Source organism: Narcine bancroftii, chromosome 2 (assembly GCF_036971445.1).
Source record: "Narcine bancroftii isolate sNarBan1 chromosome 2, sNarBan1.hap1, whole genome shotgun sequence".
NCBI lineage: Eukaryota > Metazoa > Chordata > Chondrichthyes > Torpediniformes > Narcinidae > Narcine > Narcine bancroftii.
This window is the reverse complement of record NC_091470.1, coordinates 152899848-152923143: the sequence shown is the minus strand read 5'-3', so window position 1 is coordinate 152923143 and position 23296 is coordinate 152899848. Positions and strand designations below refer to the sequence as shown.

The 23296-nt window shown below is 41.6% G+C and overlaps 2 protein-coding genes across 8 annotated transcripts in view; one reads left to right on the top strand and one right to left on the bottom strand.

Moving 5' to 3' along the window:
* Nucleotides 1-23296, bottom strand: part of klhl21 (kelch-like family member 21) — a 32874-nt gene that overhangs the window by 8279 nt on the left and 1299 nt on the right. The window contains exons 2-4 of one of the 4 annotated variants that reach the window (XM_069918594.1): nucleotides 20330-20655; nucleotides 16717-16929; nucleotides 12217-12325 (exon numbers count right to left, since the gene is read on the bottom strand). The gene's annotated coding sequence lies outside the window, so the exon portion shown is untranslated. Of the gene's footprint in view, nucleotides 1-5457; nucleotides 5619-11335; nucleotides 11358-12154; nucleotides 12326-16716; nucleotides 16930-20329; nucleotides 20656-23296 lie in introns of those variants that run through there. The other 3 variants (XM_069918595.1, XM_069918596.1, XM_069918597.1) reach the window with 3 other exon arrangements.
* Nucleotides 11832-23259, top strand: phf13 (PHD finger protein 13). 4 transcript variants are annotated; one of them, XM_069918603.1, is made up of 6 exons: nucleotides 11832-12371; nucleotides 12881-12979; nucleotides 13632-13667; nucleotides 15568-15669; nucleotides 16710-17325; nucleotides 20407-23259. In XM_069918603.1, the coding sequence occupies exons 3-6, from the start codon at nucleotides 13632-13634 to the stop codon at nucleotides 20631-20633; spliced, it is 981 nt and encodes a 326-aa protein (XP_069774704.1). In that variant the 5' UTR covers nucleotides 11832-12371; nucleotides 12881-12979; the 3' UTR covers nucleotides 20634-23259. The 4 variants fall into 4 exon arrangements, with proteins under 4 accessions (XP_069774704.1, XP_069774703.1, XP_069774702.1 ...); XM_069918602.1 differs by having other exon boundaries at nucleotides 11832-12487; XM_069918601.1 differs by lacking the exon at nucleotides 11832-12371 and adding an exon at nucleotides 12561-12630.

The window sequence follows — 23296 nt, the reverse complement described above, 5'->3', positions numbered from 1 at the left end:
CTCCCTGGCATTCCGACCAATATTCATTCATCCCAAAATCAAACTCCAAAAATAGATGATCTGATCCTTAATTATTTTTGGATCTTTGGCTACCACATTTCAAAAGTACATAATTGACTATGTAGCTCATCAGGACCTCCCAAGTTCTTTTTAAGCAATACTTTAACACTTGGATTGTTGGTGCCCGAACAATAATACCAAGTGGATCCCTCAGGGATGTGGTCACAGTACACTTCCCTTTTTCTTTTTTGCAGGTGTTCGTCTGGGAGAATGCCAAGAGATTCAAGCTAGTTGATCAACCATAACCTCTCTTTAAAAAGCTCTTCAGAAAGTTGGCAACTCTCCAAATGCAGCACATCCTTGGTACTGTCAGTTGAGAACCTAGTCTGGAGCCTTGAGTATGCTCTCCATGTGCTTCCAGTTCAGGTGCAGAGCTTTGAAGAAAATCTCATCCAGTAACAAGCAGAGTCACACAGTTTTAATGCCACTGAACTTTTAAGGCCATTCATCCCAATCTCTCTCCCCACCAAACTAACCTCATCTTCCTGAAAAGTGGTGTGGCAAAACAAAACTTTTGTCAGTTTGAGTACGAACATGAGAGTTTATTGTCCTAATGCACAATGAAATTCTCATTTGCTGCAGTGTGCAAAATACACCAAATATAATCATATAAAAAAAGTTACCACAATATGCCAAAATATATCTCATGATGAGAAGCTGGTTTGTTTTCCTTGGGGTGAAAAAGACTGAGGGAGGGGCCTAGATGGTGTAGATTACAACTCCAGAGGTATCTGATATTAAAGAGCATGGATTTAGGGGAGGCAGTAAATGGTTTAGAGGAGCGTTTAGGGTCTGGAATGCACAGTCCAATGGGTGACGGGGGCAGGAATTCTCACAGCACTTAAAGTGTAAACATTTGAATCACAAGCAAACTAAAGCTATGAATCAGGATTAGTATGGATAGGAACTTAATGGTTGATGTGAACACAGGTACTAAAGGGCCTGTGTCTTTGCTCCATGACTTACTCATCATGTGGCTCCATGACTCAAGGGCAAATAAATGGCTTTCAGGCTGAGGTAGATGGATAATTGACAAGCAAGACAATGCATGGTTACCATAGGTAGGTGGGCATGCAGAGGTATGGTGTCAATTTATTAACTGGTGCAGCAGACTCAATGCCCCTGTTCCCTGAGGAACATCACCTGTGCACTTATCCAATGAGCCAGGGCATCAAAGGTCATGGGGAGAAGCCCAGGCTGTGAGGCTGAGTGGAAAAAATGGAACAGTTCATGATTGAGTGGCAGGGAAGACTCAATGAACTGAATAGTCTATTTCTGCTCCAACAAAAAAGGTGAGATATTGAACTGATGGCCTTCAAAGTAACACTATTATTTTAACAGTTGGTAGAACACTACTAACTTTTTGATCTCAGCTGGTCTACATCATAGATGAATCCAGATCTTATATTCCCCAGTCAGGAGCCAAAATGTCGATTGGTATGAAACCAAAAGAATCGGCAACCCAAAAATAGATCAGTCTGTAAATTGAACTGTGCAATGTGAATGACCTTGAGATGTATTAAATCATAAGGCAGAATTCCTGGGTCAACAAGAAATGTTTTTGCTCATGTATTGGACGATCATGGACAAGTGGTCCATAACATTGGGGTTCTGAGCTCTCCACATTGTATAATCCAAGCTTCTCTCACTGTTTTGTGTCCAATAGCAGGGCCAGGCCAAGAAAAGGAGACTAAAAACATAATGCTGTTTTTTCTTTAAATCAGCAAAAAACTTTACTCAGAAACTCAGCAGGTCAAACAGTGTACCTTACAGGTGCAAAGATACAGGGACATAACCAATGTTTCAGGCTTGTGCCCTTCATCAAGGTATGACAAAATGTAGGCAGGTGCTCAAACAACATGATGGGTGGAGGGGGTGGGGGTGGTGGGGGGGATGGGGGAGATGGAGAGGAACACGGACCCAAAGGAAGGAGGTAATTCAGATTTATGATTCTTCTTATACATGACATCACACACAACCCTGAGATTCTTTACCAGCAAGCAGGGTGAGGGGGGATGGTTCCATTTATAGAGCTTCTCCCCCCCCCACCCCACCCCACCACTGCTTACTCAATCAGGGACTTATTTAAGTCTATGTTAATGTCATCTGGTTGGAGAGTTCTCAGAGATTAAACTGGCCTCAGATCTCATAAGTACATTTAAAACAAAATAAGCCAGGATTGTGGCATCTGATCACTATGCAGTGATCTTCTCAAAAAGCAATCAAGTATCAATGGATGAGCGTGGGATTGAATTATTTACAGAGATCGATGCCTGTAAGTAATGACTGGTCGCTAATGAACAATTAAATGTTATCATGGCTTTATTGACTTATAGATTCATAACTATAATGTACCAAAATACATTTTCAGAATCTTTGACTAAACTTTTGTTTCTTAATGGAACAGTTTTCAAATTCATTTGGATTCTTCACTCGCAACAAAGTTACCCACAGGATTAGGCCACTCTCACTCTCAGATCACCACTTATCCAGTTACTAATATCAGCCATGAGTAATGTAGTTGTCACCAGGAATGTGAGCTAATATAAGGGCTGAGGTTGTTTTTTTAAATATTAATACTCAAGGCTTTAAGCAACCCAAACAGCTCATCATGGACCAATGCACAAGACAATTGCTTTGATAAATGACATGCTTTTCGAAAAAAGGAGAGACAAAATTAAACAGAGCCACGTAGCAGACACGAGGCTCTGAAGAAGTAACCCAAAATGTTAGCTCTTTATCCCCCTTTGTGAGGGAAGCAGGGGAATGTCAAGGCAGTGTGAGAAATGTCAACCATGAACCAGATGCCAAACTGTTGAGACTTCCAAATAATTGGATGGTGATTTATCAGTTTTAGTCATTTCTAAGAAAGGAAGGGTACTAAAGGTTTACAAGACTGATTCCTGGGATGGTGAGAGATTGGGTCAACTGGGCTGGTAATTACTCGTTTAGAGGAATAAGAGGAAAACTCATTGCAACATACTAATTCAGGGCTAGATGGACTGGATGCAGAGGGACGATTCCCCTGGCTGTGGGGATGAGAGCAGGGTGGTCCAAAACCCAGGGTTGCAGTCTTAGGATACGGGGCAAGACCTAGTGGAGGGAAGGGGGGGTGGGTGAAGAGAGATGTGTTCACTTGGAAAGTGGTGATCATGTAGAATCGTCTTCGATAGAAGGCTATGAAGGCCAGATCACTAAATATATTTAATTACTCGTAATTCTCAAGGTTTCCAGGAATACAGGGAAAGAGCAGAAAAAGCTTTTGAGATGGAAGATCAATCAGGATATTATTGAGGGCCCAGTCCTGCCATTATATTTCTGTTTTTATGGTTACTCTGAGAATATTGGGTTGTGCTCTGTCTCAAACATTCACTGAACCTTCTTGCAACTTAACTCTTCTTCCCATTTTTGATGGGAGTCATTGACCTGAAATGTTTGTGAGGTTTCTCCTTCATGGATGCTAAATGACCTGCTGAATACTTCTGGTACTGTTCGTTATTGATTTCTAATGAATGCAGTCTGTTGCAGTAAGTTCTGTATATACTCATAATTGTCGAATTTTTTGGACCAAGCCAAAAAAAAGGAGAGGGGTCAACTTTTATACGAGTCAAACTTTTGATCTTGTGAAATTCCTGGATAGTTCAAGGTGTCGGGAGCTCTGATGGCAGGTACCAGACGTTAAGTCCGTGGCCACAACACCAGGAATTCGGATGGGCAGTCGGCTGGGACGCCATGGGTTCGGATGGGGTGAGGACCCACAGTTGGGAGTTTGGATGGGCAAGTGGTTGGGGTGTCAGGAGCTCAGATCCGCGGTTGGGAGCTCGGCTGCAAGGGCGGCCATGGTGTCATGTTTTACTCCAGAATTGTCAACAGATCGGCAAGGATCCAATTCTATGGTGCAGATGAGTAGAAAACCTCCAATTATGGCTACAACTCCTGTCCCTAGGCGGTGCCAGATTTAACCTTGTAATACCGCATGCCACCCGTGGGGCGGCGCCACAAGGACAAGTACAGAGTCATCTACTGGCAAATGACGAGCATTACAGCTACAGCTTCATTGGCGTGCCACCTAATGGTAGATCTTTGATCCTACAACATTGACAACTCTCAGAGAGGTTCCATTATCGCCATGTAATACTATACATGAAATTCTTTAACTTTTGACTACCATAAAACAGGGAGTTGCCACTTTGTCCAGCGCCCCTCACAGCACCTTGTGTACCTAAGCAGCCTCCCCTCCAAGTACTGACCAGGCCTGAGCCTACTTGGCTTCCAAGATCAAACAATTTCGGGCATATTCAGGCCATTAGATGCTACGACCATTCAATAAATTTATGGCTGCTCAACCTTTCAACCTCTTGCTTATCAAGAATCTGTCTACCGGTCTTAAAAAGCAGGCCTGTCTGCTTTTTACTCATACCTTGAAGCAGGGCTCAAAATATCGGTTATATATCTTCACCTCGTATGAATGCTACGAGACCTGCCGAGTTCTTCCAGCATTTCTGTCTTTTTATGAAAAATATTCCAATACTTCCAACTCCTACCCTCCCCAGGAAGAAAATTCCAAAGATTCGTGATCCTTAGAAAAATATTGTGCCTCAGTCTTAAATGGACAAACACTTATTTTGAAAGTGGCTCATTCTAGATTCCCTCAAGCGTTGGAGGAGGGGAAATTTGATGGATGTACACAAAATGAAGAAGAGTATACTTTGGGTAAATGCAGTCTTTTTCTACGGAGGTTGGGTAAGATAAGAACTAGAGGACAGGATAATAGTGAAAGGAGAACTTCTTCACTCAGATGGTGGAGAGAGTGTGAAATGATCTAACAGCAGAGGTGGTGGATGTGTGTTCGATATCAATATTCGAGAAGATTGGCTTGGTGTATGGATCGGAGGGAGATGGAAGGTGTTGGCCTGGATGTAGGTCGATGAGGCAAGGTGAAGAACTTCACAACTCAGATTAGATGGGATGAAGGACCTGTTTCTGTGCTGTAGTATTCTGTGATTCCAAGGAGCACCATCTTTTCAAGGCTATGGCAGAAGCACAAAAATCCTACAGACCACAGAAAACTGCATTTTAATGGCCAGATCCAGTTGGACACAAATTGTTCAGAAAGAGAAACAGAATTACACAGAACAAAGAAACTGCCCTCATTTCCATTCCAGAAACTTTAAAGCAACTGGTTATAACACACAATACCATGAAGTTGTACAAGGGCAAGGAGCAAAAGTTCCAAAGCCAGGAATGCTCTAATCCTATGCAGTTCAGTCAGACTAAAGTGGCATTTAATGCAAGTTCGTATTCTTTGTCACAAGCATTTTGTAACATGTCCTTAGTATTTTATGTTTTTGCAATAATGCTGATGTCAGCCAAGTTTAATGGAAAGCAATTTCACACCTTTTGTTACTACACGCTGGGCTCCTGTGTCAGTGTTAAAATGTATCATCAAATCAGGTGACTTTTGAGGTGCACACAAAACCTTCCCTCAACCGTGGGACGAGTCCTTCCTGACCAGTGTTCACCTCTCAATGACCTTCTGATCAAACTAAATGTTCTTTCTGTTAATGGAAAATATTGACATCAAATCATAGGTCATTTTGCTCCACGAAGTACAAATTGTGCAAATCCTTTTTTAAAAAATATACACATTTCAACTGAACTTTACAAATCTCAGAAAGGATCTCTGCCAATAATTGGAAATCCCACCACCACAGAAGCCAGTCTTCAGCCAATTTGATTCACCACACGATATCAATCTTCTCAAGGGCAATTAAAGATGGTCAAGGAATGTTGCCCTACTGCACCCAGATCTCAAAACTGAATTTCAAAGTACCATGCACGGAAACAGTGCATTTGTGTTATCAAGATTAAATTAAATCTAAGCTTCTGCTCAACTATGTTCATCTAAGACCAAATGTAAACATTTATTCAGGTCAATCAGCAGGAAATATGGACCTGTCATACATCCAGTGTTAAGCTCCCATACCTGCCCAGAACATGGCCCCAATATGATCGTAATGGGTGAAGGCAGCACAAGCTCACCAGTTTTAAAATCGGAGTTTGTGCATTGAGGAATGCTTTTGGCAACTGAACTTTGGAAATAGTGGACGGTTTCTGGTTTGCTGAAAAACCGTACGTTCTAATAAATGGTTAAAATTGTCATCTTTTGGCCAATTTAATTTCATTATGCTCAAATTCTGTTTTTAGCTGAACAGTAATTATACATACTTTGATCCGAAGACTTAACAGTTGGGAGATGGCAATCTACACTAAGGATACAGTGTCCACGTTTAGCCAAATGCCATTTCAATAAACACTGTTATTAATCAAAAACCTGCAAATCAGAAAGCAAAGATCTCTCTATGTCACTCAGATGGCCATGAACTACAAACTTCCAAAAGTTTGAAATCGAAGCATTAAACCTACCCCACCTATTGCCTTGTGGTCTCCGACAAAATTCTTTATTGCAAATTGGACACACTTCTTCCTACAGCTCCACAATTCACTCTGGCTCTTCCTCACCTCTTACAATTGAGCAGAACCCACATATTCCTTCTTCCATCCTGAAATCAGAACACCCCAAAATCTCCTTTACCTGGAAAACTTCTTTTCTAAGACTACTTCCCTCAATCCAGACAAGAGAAATGGAACTTGCCCCAACCTGCACCCTTTAGTTTCTCAAAACAACAGTTCTGTAAGTAACACAATTCATTGCCTTGCCTTGCAAAGTTGGTTCAGGTATCCATAGAACACTCCCCCCCCCCCCCACACCAGGAGAGAACCCTTCAGTATCGCCTCAAACCGTGCATCTTGGCGCCTCACAGTTTGGCGGGCAGCAACCTCCTTTGAAGAAGACCGCAGAGCCCACCTCACTGACAAAAGGCAAAGGAGGAAAAACCCAACACCCAACCCCAACCAACCAATTTTCCCCTGCAGCCGCTGCAACCGTGTCTGCCTGTCCCGCATCGGACTTGTCAGCCACAAACGAGCCTGCAGCTGACGTGGACATTTACCCCTCCATAAATCTTCGTCCGCGAAGCCAAGCCAAAGAAGAAGTTCTGTGTCTAACTGTTATTCCCCCAAGTCTCAGACTTTTGTGTTTTACTTTTCATCAATCTATACCTGGAAAATTGCCCTCCATACCCTACTATCCATGTAGCTATCCTAATTACTCAAATGTCAAAATCAAATCTGCATCCACCAATTTTGTTGGCAATTTGTTCCACACTCTCCTCATCCTCTGTGTGAAGAAGTTCCCCCAAGTGTTCCCCTCAAGCATTTCACCTTTCACCCATAATCCATGTCTAGTTCTTGTCTCACCTAACCTCAGTGCAAAAGGCTCCGAGGTTCATAATTTTGTATACCTCTACCAAATCTCCCCTCATTCTCCAAAGGGAATAAAGTCTGAACCTATTCAATATTTTCCTGTAACTCAGCTCCTCAAGTCCAGGCAACATCCTTGTGAATTTTCTCTGCTCTTTCAAATCTCATTGATATACAGTATTTCCTGTACTTAGGTGATCAAATCTGCACACAATACTCCAAATTTGACCTCACCAATGGCTTTTACAACTTCAGCATAGCATTTCAACTCGTGTACTTTATGTAGACTAATGTTTCAAAAGCTCTCTTTACGACCCTGTCTACTTCTGCCTGTAGGTGCCACTTTTAAAGAATTACATATCTGTATTCCCAGATCCCTTGGTTCTACCGCACTCTGCAGTTCCCGACCATTTATTGTGCAAGTTCTAACTGTGTTTTTCCTCCTAAAGTGCAACACCTCACACTTGACCACATGAAATTTCATCTACCATTTTGCAGTTCATTTTTCCAGCCACTCTCGATCCAGCTGCGGGCTTTCAACACCTTCCTTGGTGTCCACTGTACCCCTAATTTTAGTGTTCTCTTCATTTTTGCAATTTACTGATCCATTTTACCACATTACTGCCAACTGCATGCATTTCAGGAAAGTGCAGATTTACAAACGTGGAACTAGTTAGAACCAGAGCTACTCTTGAAGTTCTGTCATTTTCAGGAGAAGGGTCAAAGAGAAAAATGAAGCAAAAATTAAAAAAAATCAGTTGAAAAAAATAATCTGAGACCCATGGGGTCTTGAACAAAAAAATGGGGTGGAGGGGGAAAGGGGAGGCAAAAATTTTTTTTAAAGAAAAATAATTTACATTTACTCACACATGATAAGTGTGACTATTCTTGTCATCCAGCAATTTTAACCTGTTGCCATCCACCATTATCCTGCCTGAAGCTAATGCATTATAGAAATTCAGATTGTTGCTGCCTTTCCAGGACAAAGGGGGCAAAAATAAGCACAAGTTCCTTATTTGTTTCCTTTGCCTGCACACAAAAAGCTCTTGGAGACACAGTTGTTTCTGAGACAGCTGTTAACTGTGACTTTTACTACGCTGACAAGCAACGTCTTAGTCTGTGTTGAGCTGGCGAAATTCAGAACGAGAGACAAGTCTGTAACCCTTGCCGTAGGGAGGAGTAAACCCCTTCAAGATAGGCAGTATGCTTTTGGACAAGGCTGAATCAGACTTGGCTCATCCATCCCACTCCCATGATGGGAGAGTCTGGCCACATATTGTCCAAACTTATCTCAAAAAGATGCAAGAGAGTAAACAATTACTGACATCATATCCTGGCAATGCACACACAGACAGCAAAATGGTGAGAAACTCACATATCTCACATTAATACCCAGTCTTCTTAAAAGGATGGTTTCAACTTGTGTCACAAAACTAAATGAAGAATTACATATTTAAATAGCACTCTCAATTCCTGATGGAGCATCATTTGCTTCAATAAAATGCCATAAATTATGGCAAGATGAGCTATCTCCACGCTTTTAATCGCCTCACTAATTTTTTTTTATTCAAGACCCCAGCAATCCATGACATTTACAGCCCCACAAATGGCTAGTCCAAAACACCTGGGTCAGGGCAATAAAATTTTAATTACTGTACTTTACCTTTGAACGTCTTGCCTTTAGCAGGCTTCTCTGAATAACCTCCTCTGTCTAAACCCAATACTTTGCTGACTGAATTCCAATGTCAAATTTTGTTTGCTAACTATCTTTACGAACAGCTCTGCTACGTTTAATTTAGGTTAAAGATGCTGCACAAATGCAAGTTGTTTTTCACCACACCTGGTGTTACACCCATGCCTCAATCCCATCCTCACCCTATACCCAATACTGTACTGTGGTGCATCTTCTTGAAAATCATTCAACAACCACTTTTCTGCTCCTTTAAGCTTATTATTACACCCAATCCCAGAACGACTGCCCCAACTGAGCACGGATATCGCTGAACCTGAAATCTCTGCATAATTTTCTAAATTCATTTTAGGAAGGTAGGTATCAGAGACAAGACCAGCTATTGACTGTTCACAGTTGCCCAAGAGATAGTAATGAACTGTTGGTGATGTTTCAATTCCACATCCCCAAAGTACATTTTCCTATCTGTCATCAATGGAATTAGCAGCCTGCACATTTTATTAAATTTTCAATGGTGAAAACTATTAACCCATTGAAAAATAGGCAAAATGAATTAATTGTGGAGTGAAACATGAAAGTCTACAGGTACAGCCATGCCACACAGGTATTAGATTCTTGTTGCAGTCAGGGAAGTGTGCACATGAAATCAAAACAACTCAAGATGGACCAATACAAAAATAACAGAGCTGAATTTCTTATGGGCATCTGACAATCACCTGTCTGGCTCAACTTATTCCAATACACTGGACGGTTTAAATCTGGACACTGTTGCTCTACACAAACTGATAAGAGAAAGCAGAAGAGGATTGTGAATTCCAGTTCCCTTCCTCCCCCCTGGTTATATCCCTGGAAGGAGCATGTGATATCAACAGGTACATTTGAGGCCAGTGATACTTTGTGGATATCATGTAATGTTTTGATTGAATTTGAAAAGGCTTCTTCATTTGTACTTTGCATCCAAATGGTAAAGAACAATCTGGAAATTTTAGCCTTCTGATAAATAATAAATATGACAGAGGCAGGGGAAGAAAAAGGATTGATTGAGAAATTATAATGCACTTCTCAGCTGCCAAAATATAAATCTGTTGTAGTTTAAGAACACAATGTTGAATAAATTAAATAAAGAATGAGCCAATAAACAAGCTAAATAAAAGAACAAATTGTGGCTCCAATTCCGGTTGTTGGGAGAGCATGTCAAGACATTCCAAATGAGTACAGTTTTTGCTTTATATGTTGCTTGTGACTGAAATTTTCATTGGACATAAAAAAAACCACGAGTTCAGACATGAAAAAGGTTTTTTAAAATAAAGAGGAAAGAAAAACAGCAGAAAAAGCAACTACAGACCTGCGAGCCTTACAGTAAGGCAATGGAAAAAATTCTGAGGCAGAACATTAATGATCTATATTCAAATCATTTGAGAGATTTGGTAAGTCAATGCCCCACAATGAGCCCTTTACATTTCACCAACCAGCAAAGGATCAATTTATTCCTACTACTTGTTGTGAGTCAGTGTGTTACAACCTCTTCTATCACATGTTCTTATTTCCAGAAATCACCTTTGATATGTGCTATTATGAAGGTATAGTTTGGAGCCTGACTCTTTGAGTTTCAAGATTCCAGTATCCACAGGTTTTGTGTTTTTGTATTTGCCAGATTGCCTTATTTTTTTTTTAACTGGTCTGCCATGTTTTTATCAATAGTTTCCAAAACTTTTCCCACGTCAGACGTAAGCTAACTGACTGTACTTTTCAGCTTTACGTCTTCCTCTCTTTTGCTGAAAAGAATTGCAACCCCTCCCAAACCAACCCCAGGTCAGTATGAGGACCACTACATTTTTATTTAAATTTGTAACTATGTGATTTAATTGCACTGGGTATCATTTCCAAATTTGATGATACAAATTTTCAAGGCATTGCAAATTATGAGGATAACATAATACTATGCAAGACTGTCTAGGAGAATAAGAGAATATTATTTAACGCTGACAAATGTGGTGTTGTATGTCAGTGGGACAAATGAGAAGAGGCATAGTTCTAAAAGGGGCAGAAGAATGTTGAATGTGGCATAGTATACGGATTCTAGGTTTTATAAATAGAGGTAACATACAATAGTAAGGAAGTTCTGTTAGACCTTCCTAAGAGTGTGGTAATCAGCAACTTATCCAGCTTTGTCCACCATACTTTGGAGAAGAGATTTGCGAAAATTATTTTGGGTTTGGGGGTCCTTAGTCATGTGCAAAGACGGCAAATGAAGGGACTAACCCCTTGGAACACTGATCGTTGAAAGGAGATCTGATCGAGGCATTTAAAACCGTGAAGTATGCAGACAGTCGACGGAGAGAATTTGTTCCCAGTGTGGGAGGGCTCCAGAATGCGCGTGTGGGGGAGGAAGACATTTAAATGACAACAATTGGTAAACGAACTAAATAAAGGAAGCGGTAAGAAGCTGGAAATAAAGTAGAAGTGGGGTGATGATCAATTGCAACTTTAAAATGAGAGCCAGAGAATGCTAAATGAAAATAACTTACAGGAAAGAACTCAGGGTGTGACACTGGCTGGATTGAACCTTTTTAGGCTCGATGGACCGAATAACCGCCAAGCGTGCAGTAACTACAGTACCTTAAAACAAAAAAAAATTCCATACTCGGAAGACTTACCACCCACTACTTTAAATTATTTGACTCCCAACCCCCCAGGCCTACAACCTATGCCCGGGTATTCAATAGATATAAACCCCAGCACCTCGATTATATTCGAACAGACAAACCAACCAAAAACACAGTAACAACTCTATTCCTTTGGAAGTATTTTTCGAATTAAAAGCTAATAAACAAACATCGCGACTTTTGTAAAGACTGGTTAGATGGAAGCCAGAAACAGCCTACACGTACATTCAAGGGATAGTGAATGAGAGATTTGTGGGATTGAAGACACCAGAAACACCCCTTCACTCTCTCTCCAGCACGTGGAAATTACAGCTCCACAGAGAAAACATCAACCTCCCCGTGACAGGATTGATAATATAAAACGAAAACAAAACGACTCCATAATCTTTCTGAAAAATAAGCACAATTTTCAAACCATTTCTGTGCGCTGAGCGCCAGGGAACCTGGAACGGCAGGATCATCACTTGCTCGGCTTACCTGGAGGCGTTGGCTACAATGCTGGAGGGCGAACATGGGGGAGACTGAAAAGATGATGAAACTGACACGGGCCGGTCGTCTGGGATTTCTTCTCTCCTCCGCTCCGCCCCTGCAACAACAGAGGGAGTCCCGAGAAACGACGTAGAAGGCGAAGTGTAAAATCAGCGCCACTTATTGGAAAGATTAACCCAACAGCCAGCCGACTAACCTCGCAACCCCACCCACCCCCCCTCCACCTCCTTGTACTTTAGAAGTAAATTTGGAGATAAGGGTAAAAAAAACTTATTCCAAATTCCAGTTTGCAACTATTTCTGGGGGTTGGTCGGGACACGAACATAAGCCAAGGGAGGGAGGGGGGGTAATGGCGAAGGAGAGACGTGCACTTCTCCAAAACTTCGTTTGACAACGAGGATGGTGATTGAGACAAATATTTGTTGTAGTGTAATTTATATATTTTTATGAAGGTCCTCCGTTTCAGAGAGTGAAATGAGACAAATTAGTGGATATTTCCCAATCGCTCCCCCCCCCCCCCAAAACTAGGAATCGAATGGCAGGAACTTCATTTGCATGAAGATTAAGGGTTGACATCAGGATTTTGTTACATTGTATCATTCGGACAGGAGAAAGGTATCCATTTATTTTTAATTATAATTTTCTTCTTCAGAATCCGATTACATTTTGCAAGGATACCGTCACAGCCTCGAATGTGGGAAATCTTTTTATTCACATACAACAAATCGCTCCGCCAGGGAATCTTTCCAAGGTGGGTTCCAGATTCTGATTTTTTTCCCCCCCTTTTTTAAGCCTGCTATGTGAAAACGATTTGAAACTTTTCTTTCTTCCTTTGATTGAAGCTTTATTTTGGGGAAATCGTGGGCAAAAAGCCACGCTTTAGTCGTGGATATTATCGGGCGGGGGTAGCTTGCATTAATTTAAAGGCGCGTTCAGCGTTTATCTCGTGTCCATTGACTGGAGAAACGGCTCCATCGATTTGGAGGATTCGGAGCTCGTCCTCTTGTATTTTAATCGCGGGCAAACACTTTCCTGTGTTGAAATGGGAAGGTTTCTAGTGTAAGATTCTGCCCAGCGCTCCACGCCATTCGGGACTCGTTGCCTTGCGAACGATTAGGCTTTCGAAATGCTCCCAAAGCGATTACATTTCTGTTTCATATTCGACTTGATGCATGTGGGAATAAAACGGGAGGGGAAAAAAGGTTGGGGAAATTCGGGAAAGTTTGCAGCGTAATCTGCCTCCTTCTCCTCCTCCCCGCCTCCGCCTCGTCCTCCATGGCGATTCTCCCCCAAACCCTGAACTCCTTCGCCTCTTGGCAGGACAATCTGTTTCTCTCCCGCAAGCCTCGTCAGTGGAGGGAACATCGGTGATTATGTGGTCTTTTGTTTTGTGATTTTTACAGATGGATTCTGAATCGCCTTCAACTTTCGACTCGGAGGTAAGAGCCGGGGGTGGAAGGTTGAGGGATCTGTGTAACATTGATTTTTCTCGATTCAAAAAGACATTGTATGTAGAAAATCCACTTCAAATGCTGATTTCTTGTCGGTTTCCGTCGACAGCCGGATCAATTTCAACCCAGAGGGTTCAGAGTAGAGTATAGCGACTTGCGCCATCTTGTTGATTTGCATATATATTTAAACCCCTTATTAATCGGAGCAGATGGATTGACAATAACGTGTCGCCCACCGCCTTCACTGCCGCTCGCCTGCACTGGGAGACAGGTTAAAGAAGGGGGAACGTTCCCCTTTTGAATTCCCTGCCTTCAAATGGCCATGTCTATTGCTCGGAGATCGCCAGTCCCTGATTTTTTAAACTAATGAATATTCGCCATCTTGCCTCGGACCCTCCCCTCTTCTTGCCTTTCCCTCCTTTTTGAAAATATTCATCTTTATTTTCCTCGTGACGGGTCGGCGCATCCACTGACCTCCGCTTCTTCCCCCTCGGCCCCGGCTTGCAGCGGCGCCCCGCCCGTCACCAGTAATTTTACCAATGCCAGAATGTCCTGACTTGAATGCATTGTTCCATCCGTGCGGCGGTGTCCCTCTATTTAATAAATGGCATGAAACATTCAAGAATGAATCGGCTTCTTGGTCCGGGGACAAGGAAAGATGGACTCGCATGGATTTAATTGCCAGCGAGTGAAATGTCTCCAACTGGGTGGGAACAATGAGCAGGTCAGCCCAAGGGAAGAATTCAAAATGCCATTTGCACGATGGAAGCGAAAGCCGGCCACAGCAGCGCTGCTTCAAGCCCGTGGCGCCGTCTGTCCCCACTGTTCAGAGCGAGTTCGGTTTCACAAGTGGGGGAATCGAGCGCGTCTCTCCTGTGAAGTTGGCACTTCCCCGTTAATGACACACAACGCGGTGCCCCTGAAAGCGGAGTCATTCTGGACTCTGGGTGCCTGAGGTCTCATCGGGTTGATGTCGCAAGGTGCCGTTCGTTTTACACCAAGAGCTGCTGCTCTCCCCATCGCACAGTGGAAACAGTTTCTCAATTTTCTTTATCCATTACAACCACCTGATCCTATTTTTTTTACGATGAACTCGCTGAGTTTAAAAATTCTGCCCAGATTTCTGCAAAACGTGGACTGGACAGAAAAAGTCCTGGAGGCACTCGTACTTAATCCATTCCACATTGAACTGAAATCAGTTTGAAAACTTTATCCAACAGTAGATTCTTGTGGTCAAGGGAGAGTTTGCATGCCACCGCCACGCTGATTTTGTAAAACATTTTTTAAACTCTAGCTCGGGCTGCTGATGGTTTGCACTGGACTCTGCGTGGCTGCAGAAGGGCTGGAGGCGAATTCACGGACACTCGGGGACTTTTTGTTTGCTTCTTTCTCTGACTGTTGGAGATGCCTCAGGCAATTACTGTCGAAGACAAAATCTGTCTGCCTTAAGGCAGAGGAAAAGAAATTCCGTGTAATATTGCACTATTTTTATTACAAGACAATAAATTGAATCTTGAGTTGATGCTGAACATTTGGACTATTAATGAAACAACGAAAATACAGACAAGAATAATTACAAATGTGTTAAGATGCCGACCAATACACACTCAGATTGCCACTGAAAAGTGAGATGAAAGACTGGTACTTTGGTCAAGAAACATCAATGTGGTGGGGGGGGGGAGTGATATTGTGGATGTTACAGGCAAACCCCTTCAAGTCTCAATGAAATGTCTCAACCTGCAACATCCACAATCCTTTTTCTCCCACTGAGCTGTAGGATCTGCCCAGTTCTTCAAGTAGATCGGTTTTTGTTCTAGAATGCCAGTGAATTAGTGTTGCGTAATTCAGTTCTTACCTCCATCCATCTCTCTTTCTGCATCTTCTGCAGGATTATTCCCCAGCTGATAAGAGGAGCAGAACGGTGGAAGATTTTAACAAATTCTGCACTTTTGTGTTGGTTTATGCTGGATACATCCCTTGCCCTCAGGAAGTGAGTTTAATTAACTGTTTTTTTTTACTATTTATGTACAGCTCGGTGAGACCACATCTAGAGTAGTGTGTGCAAGATTTGATACCCTTTTTATGTGAGAAAACAGCAAAAATTTGTCAGGCTGATTCCTGCGATGGCAGTGCAGAGAAATGGAGTAGGGTCAGGTCTCTGGAGTTTAGAAGAATGAAAGGTGAGTTCATTGAAAAACTTTTACTGCACTCAAGAGGATACACAATGTGGAGGTTATTTCCTGTGGTTGGGGAGGCTGGAATTAAAACTCATCGTCTCAAAGTAAGCAGGTCTAAAATGAGGTGGTTTTTCTTTCATCAGGAAAGTGATGGATCTTGGGAATGGCACAGCTTGGAGAGCTGTAAAGGCTCAAACATTGATTCTATGCAGACACATATTTCAGAATGTAAGGGGAATTAAGGGATATTGAGGTAGGAAAGTGGCGTTAAGGCAGATCTGCCTTCCTTCCTCCCCTCCCAACCCCTCTCAGCACCACCACCATCTTCTTTCTTTCCCTCTTTCCCAATTCCCTCCCTGTTCCAACATGATAACTATACCCCCTGTCCTTGCTCAACTTCTGTTCCCTCTTGCTCAGTCCTCCACTTTTGTCAACCCCCCCCACCTTCCCCCCCCTATCACTTGTTTGCTCCCTTTCCACTCACTAATTCCCTCTTTCTTTTCTTGTCTGTTGGACCCTTCCCTTCTGTCACACACTATACCCCCTCCCACATCAGGGTAATATTTTAATTGGAAGCCACAAAGGTAGAGAGGGTGGAGGCTGTACCAAAAAGTTATATTTTTGATCGAGGGGGTCACTAATCCTTGGATAATTGCCTTCAAATATATGACCTTAAGTTAGAGGACTGATACACCCCCTTCCCAACTTAGCCCATATTATGTGCTCAACAGTTTTGAGTGGAGTTAAACTTGCTACTTTCTGACCTTGAGATGAGGGTTCTTCCCACTAAGCTGTACAGACTATTATTTATCTGCCCTGATGTGATGAGATGTCTGGTCTTTTGCCTCTTCAGGATTTACCTCTACGGACCAGCTCCAGTCCTCCCAACAGCACTGGGAGCACAGCAGACAGTGAGTCCTGGGATCTTCGCTACAATGACCTTCCGTTGTCCGTTCGTTCCAAGGTTAAACGCAGGAAAACTTTAACAGGTTTCAAGCGAGGCAAACGTTACTCATTTCTGAAGCATCACAAATCTGGTGGCTTCCTGCTGCCGGCCTTCAATCGTAGGAAGCCTGACAAGATGAAGAGGAAGCACAAGATGAGGACAAAAGAGGGGGACCTAAGGATAGAAGAACCACACATCAAGGAAACGGTCAAGCAGGAATCACCTAACCCAGATCCAGAGTCCAAACCAAAATTCACTGATCATGAGGAAGTGGATGCCTCACCAGCCCCTGTTATCACAGAAACCATTGCCCCAGAGTCTCTTGCCCCCGAGCCCCCCACGGACTTCCCAAATGAAGACCAGGACAGCTGTTTTGTGCCTGTCACTGCAACAGAAGCAACAAACGAGACGAGAAAAGGTGAAAAAGTGGAAAGACATCGAACTGTTTTCCGTCAGGGAAAGCAGGTTGTATTCAGGGATGTGGATACAACGGGCAATGACGAGGACATCATGGTAGATTCTGGTGAGTGAACATTAGAAATGTCAAATAGTTACCGGGTGCCTTGCTTAAATGATGTTACAGATTCTGGGTGTCCTTAGCTGATAAATTTACTTTGATGTGAGACTGAGGGTTGCAGACAAAGAATGTTTATGGTTTGACTTGTGTGTGCTGGGTTAATTGTCCTCATTTGAGGTAACACAAATCAGTCATGAGTGACCCATGTAATCATCAAAAAGAGTGACATGCTGTGAGAAGTTTCATCAATGAGTGGTAATATTATCAAACCATTAACCACCATAATGAGTAACAAATATAGAACCATCAATTTTAGGAGAGGGCTATATTGGCTGGTATAAGTTGCAAACCTTTAACCATCCCTACAAAAGGCAGCTTTGAATTGACGGAACTAGTGATTCTTCTGACCTCTTTAAATTGTCGAACTAGCAAGGGTCTGGTAATCTTGGGACACTAGCAAGGGTCTGGTAATCTTGGGACACTAGCAAGGGTCTGGTAATCTTGGGACACTAGCAAGGGTCTGGTAATCTTGGGACACTAGCAAGGGTCTGGTAATCTTGGGACACTAGCAAGGGTCTGGTAATCTTGGGACACTAGCAAGGGTCTGGTAATCTTGGGACACTAGCAAGGGTCTGGTAATCTTGGGACACTAGCAAGGGTCTGGTAATCTTGGGACACTAGCAAGGGTCTGGTAATCTTGGGACACTAGCAAGGGTCTGGTAATCTTGGGACACTAGCAAGGGTCTGGTAATCTTGGGACACTAGCAAGGGTCTGGTAATCTTGGGACACTAGCAAGGGTCTGGTAATCTTGGGACACTAGCAAGGGTCTGGTAATCTTGGGACACTAGCAAGGGTCTGGTAATCTTGGGACACTAGCAAGGGTCTGGTAATCTTGGGACACTAGCAAGGGTCTGGTAATCTTGGGACACTAGCAAGGGTCTGGTAATCTTGGGACACTAGCAAGGGTCTGGTAATCTTGGGACACTAGCAAGGGTCTGGTAATCTTGGGACACTAGCAAGGGTCTGGTAATCTTGGGACACTAGCAAGGGTCTGGTAATCTTGGGACACTAGCAAGGGTCTGGTAATCTTGGGACACTAGCAAGGGTCTGGTAATCTTGGGACACTAGCAAGGGTCTGGTAATCTTGGGACACTAGCAAGGGTCTGGTAATCTTGGGACACTAGCAAGGGTCTGGTAATCTTGGGACACTAGCAAGGGTCTGGTAATCTTGGGACACTAGCAAGGGTCTGGTAATCTTGGGACACTAGCAAGGGTCTGGTAATCTTGGGACACTAGCAAGGGTCTGGTAATCTTGGGACACTAGCAAGGGTCTGGTAATCTTGGGACACTAGCAAGGGTCTGGTAATCTTGGGACACTAGCAAGGGTCTGGTAATCTTGGGACACTAGCAAGGGTCTGGTAATCTTGGGACATGATTTTTGTGGCTGGAATAGTTCAGTTGTCCATTGTGTATGTCATAAACTTCCAAGCAACTAGTGACAGCACGTGTTGCTTTTATCTGGAGGCTGTTCTTTTGGCAAATACTTTACAATCACAAAAGTGTAAATGGGATACAAAGCTCACTGACTTGTAAATCCCTGCTGCTTGCAGCGAATTCAGGAGTTAAATTCCCGCAAAAGCTAAATGTGTTCAGAGTTTATAAATCTCTTCGTGGAGAGCCCTGTTCAAATCTTTTTGACCATTGATAAGGCTTAATTCTATTATTGGAATATATCAACTCTTCCAATCCTTTTTTAAATTTGCAAATCGAAATGAGTGTGACCAGGCATTTAAGATTACATGGGGAAATTGTATTGTAATTCTAATTTTGCACACACCTTCTGGCAGAGGGCACATGAGTAATCACTTTGTTCCCCAATTGATACCAAGATTAATTTTAACCCTGGCCATTTTGGTGAAGATCAACAAATTCTAATGACAGATTGAGACACTAAAGCCATTTCTTCATGAGGGTTATTGGGCAGACTTCAGTTGGATATTTTTTGGCTCTATGATGTTAAAAGGGATTATAATTATTGAGAGTATGTGACTTGTTCAAAGTATTCAAGATGACAAAAGATTTGATCTACTTGAAGATGAAAGAGCCTCGTACACGGGAGCACAACCTTGACATTCAAACTGGTGTTCAGGTATGATCTGCAGACATTCGTGCAAAAGATATAAAACAAAGTCCAATAAACCAACAAATTGTAGGTCAGGATATTCAAGGTTACAGAACCAAAGTGGATAATAAGCCTTTTAAAAAGACTTGACACAGTTTGTAATGCCTAAAATCTGGTATTTATGTCAACTTTATGTCCCATCATGATCAATCTGAACAATAGGATTACCTCTTGCTCTCTGTGACATGTCAGTAGCCATCTCAACCCAGTTCAAAATGCGTCATGTCTCATCAGAAAAGTGGGAGCAGTCTAACAAGTTCTGCCGAGTTTGGACTGAAATGTTGACGTCTTTGGGCACTGGTGAATATACGACTTTAAAATGAAGTCAAACTTTGTTTTGCTCACATGATGCTATTTAACTGCATATTATTTGGTTCTAAATGTATCTGAAGTTCAAACTTCCTTGCTTGTCTTTCGTGCCTCACCTCTGCAACCGAATATCGTGGAAGACCCAATACAGTGCATTTGTAACATTTGTCTCAATGTTGAAGCCCACTTCATAAACCTGAACAAAAGATCTAGACTCCTTTGCGACAAGTGCCAATAGTGGGGAACGTACGGTGTTAGAAGTGAGATCTTCCAAATGAGATGGTGTCAAACTGAGGTCTCGTTTGTTTGTTGGGTGTCTTTTTAAAAAAAAAGTAGCTGTTATTTTGAAGAAAAGTGTCCTATTTTGGTTAATATTTATCCCTTAACCAATGAAACTTACCTGATTATTACCATGGTTATAATAAAATTTTGCAAAGCACAAGTAAATACTGTACTTGTGTACATCAAATGAACAAATGCAACTCAAACTGCTGTCAAGCACTTCAGGAATTACTGACCTTGTGAAAACTGATGTAGATATGCAAAATGTTGTTATCCGAGTGGTGATTAACTTTTGAAAGTTCTTCCTGAACAGATGATGATTCCTGGGACCTGGTGACGTGTTACTGCATGAAGCCATTCGCTGGTCGGCCAATGATAGAGTGTAATGAGTGTGGTACCTGGATTCATCTGTCCTGTGCCAAAATCCGCAAGTCCAATGTCCCAGAGGTGTATGTCTGTCAAAGGTGCCGAGATTCAAAATGTGATATTCGACGATCAAACCGATCCCGGACCGGTTGCAGGAAGCATTTCCTTGATTGAGGGTTCCTGGTTTGTTTTACATCTGGGAGAGAAAAGAGAATTTGAAATGATTGGGCAGAAAAAGCCTTTTTTAAGACGAAAGAGACTGATTTAGACTTGCTTGGAGACTTCAACCCATTCTTGCAAAAATTGTCTGCTTTTTTTGATTGTCTTTCTGTTCACCCTTGTGATCTCTAATTTAGACCTTGTGAGATCAGGACTTAAATCAATGATAGTCTTGGTTAATCCAGCACAATGGAACTTGGACATTGAGAATGAACGGTTTGGGAGGTATGGGCACATGTACTGATTACTGTATTCCTTTTCCTTTTGACCCTCCCATTGGTGATCAATCCTGGCCCCAAACAAGATAAAATGATAAAAGGCCAAAATCCACATAAGAAAGCAAGGATGGAAACATTCTTCATTCATCGTTCCCTTCTTCCTTTCTCTTCAGTCCTTTTGGTGAGAAGAGTCTCAAGTAAATAAAAGGGACCCAGTGCAATATACAAAGCCTTAAAAAAAAAAACCTCTAAATTTGTCAAAGTGGAAAAATAAGTATTAAATATAACTGGTGGCCTGGCATTTAATAGTGCAATAAAACCAGATACTATGATACACTGCAGTTCTGTCCTATTGAAGTTAGTAAAGGCAGGTTTATGTTTAATTTCTGACCATCATACACAGTTGGTGCCACAACCTCTTTCTTCACAGGTGATGATTGCCAGGCTGTGTATTTCTAGAATTTTATAAATTATTTTTGTTTCTCATATTTCCAGTATTTGACAGCTTTAATACAAGAGAAATTATTTAGAATTATTCATTCTCCCCCAACTGCATTTTTAAAAAAAAAAAAATGCATTTAGTTAAAATCCACCTGCTCTAAATAATCAGTATCCAAAGTTAGATAACTGTGGTAAAATTCAGTGACCAATGGGTAAGGAAGTCTTGAACATACTGGGTTCATTAACTACAGGTATGATTGATAATGTTTTAAAAAGATTTGGAATCGTGAAAGCAATTTCTATGCTTTTTCAAGAATATTTCTATTTTGGAAAGACTACATGGTTTGAAATGGGTAAAGTTTGGTGATTAAAATCATACTTGATGTGAGAAGAAAATAAAATCTTAAGAGCCAGGTTTTAAAACTATTGTTGAATTAAATCTCATCTTTGCATCAACTTAAGTTGCTGGTCCTATTTTAGCTGCTGAAAGGTCTGGGCAGAAAGGATTTCCACTCAGATATGTTACATTTAAAAAAAAAAATCGACTGTTTATTGTCTTTTAGGTTCTATATTGGAATGAAAGCCAAACTGAAACTTTGTGAGAAGGAAATCACCATCTATTTATGCGGTTCCCTTGCCTTCATCTTTTTATTCTGTACTTCAAAATACCCGAAGGGGATTGTCTTTCGTGTGCACCCTTCCGTCTGTATACTGTAAAATGAATATTGCCATAAAAATATTGTGTGTATTTTTAATCTCAGTGTTTTATCCTACGGATATTTGCCATTTTAGATCTTCTCAATCCTGACTCCAGTGAAGTCACTGACAGGAAAGAGGTCCATACTGAATTTTATCAGAATTAAAGTGCAGAAGTTTTGCCCATTTTTGTTTAAAGGGAAAATATGTGAAATGAGACTGACTTTATTCCATGCGCCACTTTCTTCCCAATCAGATCTTCTATCTCTTTCTATTTTAACCATTTTTCTAAACTAGCCAAAATATAACAATGAGAAGATACAGTTAAAGATAAAGTGAGTATTAAAGTGTCTGACAATCAACCCATCTTACATTAATATATACAAGAGTAATATGACTTCTTCTCCAAATGTTCTTTCCCCAATCCCACCTCTTTTTTCCTGACAAGAAAAATGTGGGCTGGTAAGTCTCCTTTGTCAAAGTACCTCATCAATTTTTGTTTTCCCCCATAGGAAGGATTGGGAGGTGAGAAAAAGATTTGGGTTATGAGCCTATATTCATTGGGTTGAATGTAAAAGATCTCATCAAACATTGACCAAGATTCTTAACTTTTGACATCTAAAGTTAATGTTTGCAATGGTTGCACAATGAGCAAAGATGGTTGGGCTTCAGTGTGTGAACCAGAGATAATGAATTCACCCCACATGCTACCAAGGCTTGAGATGTGAACAATAACTGGAAAGGCCAGCTGTACCCTGGTGACTATTTCCTGGTTCAAAGGAAGTTGATGCTTTTAGGAGTAAAAATCCTTATCTAACATCTGTATACAGTTTTAATTAAAGAGGGTACCAGAAATCTAGCAAACTGAAATAAAACAATATTGTAAAATGTTCATTGGTATGTAATCAAAACCTATTTGACTGGAGGAATACTTGCCCTCATTTAACTTACTGAGGATGAGGGTGATGTTAATTAAGCAGCATTGTGACTTTACAAGGATTTGTGCAGCTCTTGCTCCCAATGAGAATATCTGCAGTAAATTGTCATGCAGGGCTGAACAAATTTCTGATTTGGGGACACTGTGCAGTGATCTTGCAGGAAATGTTGAAATGTCTCCATGAACAATTTATCAAAGCGGAACAAAAATAAACCTTGTTTCTGTGAAACTTTGTACGTGTATATCGGAAGTTATTTTGTAAATAAAGATTTAACTATTGGTATTTTAATTGATGAACCTGTTGTGATTTTTTTTCTTTCCCCCCC